Source organism: Microchirus variegatus (genome assembly GCF_963457635.1).
Source record: "Microchirus variegatus genome assembly, chromosome: 14".
NCBI lineage: Eukaryota > Metazoa > Chordata > Actinopteri > Pleuronectiformes > Soleidae > Microchirus > Microchirus variegatus.
The window spans coordinates 26,718,099-26,724,098 of record NC_139815.1 but is presented as its reverse complement, the minus strand read 5'-3'; the positions used below and the strand labels follow the sequence as shown (position 1 = coordinate 26,724,098).

The following is a 6,000-nucleotide window of genomic DNA, read 5'->3' as shown; positions in this document are numbered from 1 at the left end:
CTGCCCGCCCACCTGCTCCCACACTTCTGTATCTGAGCTTTATGTTGTCACACACACACAAATGTATACACACACACACACACATACACATGTATACACACACACTGTGAATACTGTATAAGCAGGACAAGTCAAGTAGAGCTGAATCGATTAATCGATTAATCGATTATTAATCGATTACTAAATTAATCGCCAACTATTTTGATAATAGATTAATCAGTTAGAAGCTTTTTTCATGATTTAAACAAGATTTCTGATTGTTACAGCTTCTTAAATGTGAATATTTTTTAGTCTTTGCTCCACATAAAGAAATCATTCAAACTGAATCATTTTGGTTTGTGGACAAAACAAGACATTCAAGAACATCGTCATTTCCAGGTTTGACAAACACTGATCAATGTTTTTTTTAACATTTTCTGATATTTTATGGACCAAACGATTCATCGATTAATCAAGAAAACAATCGACATATTAATCGATTACGAAAAATAATCGTTAGTTGCATCTCTAAAGTCAAGTCACTTTGCACTCGTGGGTAGATCTCTAATGCAAGTTTGGGATTTCTCTGTGTTAGTTACATTAAGAGTTATTGGAGAACTTTATATAGATACATTTTTGTAAATATATTTATATATATATATTTTCCACCTGTAAATATGTTTTCCCTGTGTTCACCTTGGGAAGTTGGGACATAAAAAAAGGCCTAAACTCAAGTCAGACGACAGTGCCGTGGTTTTTTTCTTGTTTGGAGGAGTTATTAGCGTTATTAAAGAATCCTGCGACAAAGACAATGACAAAAAGGCCAAACATGACAAACATAATAATACGTGAAAAAAAAAGCGAGATGAAATAAGTTTGTTTTTTTTAAACTTCCTTTATGGAGAACAATTTTTTAAAGAAGCTACTGTGAGCCAAATTATAATACATCAATTGTGACAGGAGCACATTATTGTGCATAATGCAGCGACTCATTTGCAGCTTGGACAAGTGCATTTAGAACATTAACACATGCATCTTATCTAAAAGTTTGAATGGAGACTCAAAAATAAATAAGTAAAAAAGTAAATATGACACAGTCTTTGGGAATGACTGAGATGAAAGATAAAAGTGCTTCAGGCTTCACTTTTGAAGGCTCAAAATACATAATACATCAATAAATAACAGAAACATAGAACCAATGCCAGAATAAATAAATGTGGCAAGAATTTAAAAAATAACTATAAAAACTAAATCCATGTACTAGTATTCATTTATATTTACAAGACCCTCTATTGTTTTTATACATGTGTATCATGTTGCTACTGTCTTCCTGCAGTTCATCTCCAAAATACTCCAAGAGAAACCTCTAATTATCTTCAAGCACTTAAAACTCAGTTCAGATGCTCTACATTCAATTCTTCTTGGAAAATAACAACAGAGAGTTTATTTGTACTTTAGACTCAAGGATTTTAAATGCGTTTTGACAGTGGACTGTATAGAAAAACAGTCTTTTGCTTTGGTATCAGGATGGAAAGTAAAGGTCAGCCAGGAGGGGGCGCCCCCGCTGGGGGCAGAAAGAGCACAGTTTGAATGACATTAGAAAATGAGCTTCTTCTTCTTCTTCTTCTCACTTGATTTATTGCATCAATAAAAAAATGTCCTGAGGTGTAGTTTTGATCACTAGTTTCAGAACATGATGTCAATTATCTGCTCTGGTCACTTCTTTGCAGATGTTACAGGCTTAAAAAGTGACATTTATGAGAGCATTTCTTTGGCTGTCGTGTCACAAAGTTAATAAATTCCCTTTGAAACAGCGACGGCCGAGTCATTTGGGTTTTCTGTGGCCGAGTAAAGCACCGGAGCACGACAGACATTTACCACTCAGCACTAGACTATAAGACAATTGACAAATACTTGTTTTGCTGCTAATTTTGTCTGCTTCCTTCAGGCAGTTTACTTACAGTGAGTGTGTCATATTTTTATGATTTTCTTTCTTCAAAGAAACTACTAAAAATACTAAATCTAAACAAAAAAGTAAAATGTGCACAAAACATGCAACGCTCTGCAGATTTATGGGAAGGACATCTTTCAAACCTTCAGACAGACAATGTTTTCCATTCAGTACATGATGGTATTTGTTGCTGTTCCAATCCAATCCTACTTTACATGTATTTGTCTCCCCGGTGACATTTATTATCTCCAACTGTTTCAAATAATCTTTTATTTTATGTATTTGCTTAATGTTAGTGCACTTAAGGACACAGTGAGGCAGCATTCATGAGCTTTAGTGATCAGAAAATGTGCATGCGTGTGTTTTGTAACATACTGAATATTACCATAATACCACTTCCTCTCTTTCTTTCAAACTCTTGGGGAGTATTGGATGATGAAATTCAGAGGAAGGCAGTAATGCACACATTATCGATGCCAACTTCTGCTGAACACGACCACAAACCTTCAAAAAATCTGCTATGTGAGCGATTTGAGGACGAAACAAGAGGGAAACAAAGAAAGAAACAAACACTTTACTGGTGATAAGTGTAAACCAAATATAAACACAACTCAAAGACATATCCCATACTTTAATGACTGTAAACTGTTCAAATCCATTTAATGGTTAGTGCAGGTAGTCAAACAGTAACCGGGCCGAAGTTCATGTGACCGGCACAGATAGTAGCTGAGTGACAGCCAGTTAACAAGCGGTCATGGGATTTATATATATTTTTTACTGCTGGAGATGAATTTCAAGTTGCCATGAATGAGTCTCTCTGCCATTGCTCTGTGAAAACACAGGCAGCACTCTTACCCAGAGACACAGAGAGAGGGAGGGAGAGAGGAAGCAACAGCACTTACAGCATACAGAAAGAGGTAGAGAAAGAGTTTGAGTGGAGCGAGCGTGAAGAGCCCGAGTGTGACAGGATCCCAATGAGAGGAGGAGGAGGAGGAGGAAGAGGAGGAGGAGGAGGGACCAAGTGGCAAGGACAAGGGAGGGAGAACCAGAGAGGGGATGGACCGTGAGAGAGCGAGGGGAGGGAGCATTAGGAATTGGGAAAGTAGACGAGAAGGAAACTGAGGGAGTCAGAAGAAGAGAGGAGTGCAAAAGAAAAGGAGGCGAGATCAGCAAATAAGCTCAGTACTATTCCTCTCACAGCTGCAGTGATTTAGGCTGGGAGAGGAAGTTCAGCTCTCCAGGAGAAAAGAAAAACAATACAAATATATATATATATATATATATAAAATCTTTTTTTTTTTTTCTGAGATCCAAAAAGACTCCCTGGAGAAGAGAGGGAGCCAGAAGAAAAGAGAGACATAAGAGAGCATCTGAAGCCTCTGAGTGTCCTGCAGGGGAAGATGGACTCAGACTCCGGAGAGCAGAGTGATGGAGATCTCTCTCCAGGTAAGTCTCACTCTATCTCAACCACATTTACTACAACACAACATCACTTTCTGACAAGTTCAGGTCACTGGGCTCTGAGCACATTCATTCTTCAGAGAGTGTAGTCGCTCTCCACAGGGTCAGTGAGTCACTCCGTCCGCTATTTCAGCTCATTTTCCAGGATTATGATCAGGTACTGGCTGTACCTTCGTATGGTCCATTTTCCTGGCACAGTAACCCGACCGACGCGGGTTTCTTTCCACATCCGAAGACGTCTTCATATTTAAAAAAGAGTCTTTCTCTCTTCATCTATCCCGCTGCCAGCAGCTCAGAGCTGTGATGTGTCAAAATGCACAGTCGTCTGTCACTCTGAGCTCAGTGACTGGCGGAGCCTGGTTTGAGTGCTGTGAATGAAAGCCGGTGGAATCACCAGCAGGAACAGGCTCCAACACGTGCGTCAACACATCCAGAGCTCCAGAGTTCATCGACACATCCTCCCCGAACGCTCGCACTGTTATCTTCTCTGTGGGTCATTTGGAGCATGGAAATATTTGGACTTTGCAAAACCCTGGAAGAGGTCTGCATGTTCCCCAGCATTCTGAGTGTGTGTATTAGTAGTTGAACTGTGGAAAATTTAATCCCAGGGGTGAAACAGCCTCCTGCAGATAAGCTGAGTTGAATCAACAGGGTTTTTTTTTTTTATAATATACGCATGTATTTCATGAATATAATTGAAAGTTTTCCTCTTCCAGAACAGTGATCATACACTCTAAGATTGAATGAGTCTGGCCAAATTTCAGCCTCGTCAGGTTTTGTTTACCATGCCATCAGACAGCTGACGCGTCAGAAACGTTGCTCGGTCGACGTCAGGCTCTCGCACGGTTGAAACTACGCAAAGTTGCGAATCCGCAAACCACGACGACACAGTGTCGGACGTCATGTCTGGAAGCCAAGTTGCTCGAGATGTGGCGTGTTGTGTTACTACTTTTATTACATTTCTGCTTCCGTCCTCATGCTCTCACACATCTTTGAGTCCAGATGTGCAGACATATATATGGTCTGGTGTGTTTTAGTCAAGTATTGGCACAAAAAAAGTGCACTTCTACCTTGTTAGCATTGTCGCTCGTTGCCATGGAGCTTTGAAAAAAAAAATCTTTATTGGCATTTTTGTCAATAGCCTAATGGGACTGCAGGGGCCAACAGGCTGGTTTTTTTTACACCAATAATGATTGGACGAGCACAAAATCATGAGCATTGATTATTCAGTGTTAGATATAACTCCATTAGCAGATCGTGTAAAGGTATTATTAGGTATTATGATGCACTCATTATTTATTATTTGACGGCACAGAGATTCGTGTGTTAATGAATTCTGACCATCTGTCTGTCCATCTGGACAACTGTCTGTCCGTCTGATGGTGAGTCCATAACTAACAGTAGATTTAGTGGTAAACACACGTCCTGAATACACATTCACATCATCTGTGATTTCAGGCAGACAGATCAAGGCTAAAACAAAATTAACCAGGACTCTTAAATGAAGCCACATTTTGTACATTTTGCGGCCAAACCATCGGCAGATGCTTTATCCATTCACTTTCATGTCAGTGATATGCACCGTTTCCCAATGACAGAGCCGGAGGTAAATCATTTTTCTACATATGCTGTGATCTGGTAATGCATCCAGCGACACAACACTGACCAAGTCTTTGAAGCGTATGGAGGTATTATCTTGTAAAGCTTATCTTTCAGGGCCTAAAAGCACATGTAGACACAGGATTGGTGACAGCAGAGGAAAAGCAGAGTGACATTTTTCCGTAGTTTGGAGAAAGCAGGAGTCTGACTCATTCTCAAAAGTCATGGTAATGCGTGTGTGCTGCAGTTTCCACTCTCTCCAGTTAACTGTCACAGACAACAAATATATCATAAAAAAATGTATAAGGTCAAATCCACGAGCGAAGCACGAGCAAATGTATTTTGAAAACAGACGTGTTTTGAAAACCCTGTCGCACACAAACACGACCCGTTTTTCCCGAAGGAGTTGATGAGGGTCGAGTGATTGATCTGCTCTGAAAAGTCAGCAGTGTAAACACGGACGTGTTTTGTTTCCAGTGCGGGTTTCGTACGTCTCCCTTTTTTAGTCGTTAGAAAGTGAGTTGATCTTACATGAGTCATGTCAGCGGATCATCTGTGGTTATAGCTATATAATCTCACATGTAAACACAACAGGTAACTTGGGGTTACAGCGCATACAGCAACAGTCCTCCATCTTTGATAAATCAGGGTGTAGGAAGACTCTCCAAAACCAGCGTCTATTTGGATTCAAAACAAATAAAACTAATTCAGTTGAACTACTTCAGTACAAGCAGGTGAACGTACATTTCGCTTGTACACAGTTTGAGCATGACTCAGTTAAACACGACTCTTTTTCTTTGCTTTTCCATTAGTGATAGTACCTGGTACATCGTACTTTTTTTTGTACATGCTCTGGCGAGGTGAGATGTGACGTCGACAGTCTGCCGCCCACTGATTGGTCTGTGACGTCTGTCAAAAAAGAATCAAATCGAACAATAAGTTAAAAATACTTGAAAACGTGTTCATCTACAACATTTAGCAAAGGAAATGTCTAAAATCTCAACATTTAA

At 39.8% G+C, this 6,000-nt stretch overlaps 1 protein-coding gene across 1 annotated transcript in view; it reads left to right on the top strand.

Annotated features, from left to right (window-relative positions):
- Positions 1–3,267: 3,267 nt before the first annotated feature.
- The window catches only part of tnfaip8l3 (tumor necrosis factor, alpha-induced protein 8-like 3), a gene marked incomplete at its 3' end in the record, with an annotated part of 30,616 nt that continues 27,883 nt past the window's right edge, over positions 3,268–6,000 (top strand). Inside the window, exon 1 of the mRNA XM_083900915.1 lies at positions 3,268–3,376. Coding sequence (XP_083757041.1) covers positions 3,331–3,376 — 46 coding nt within the window. The 5' untranslated portion in view covers positions 3,268–3,330. The remainder of the gene's footprint in view (positions 3,377–6,000) is intronic.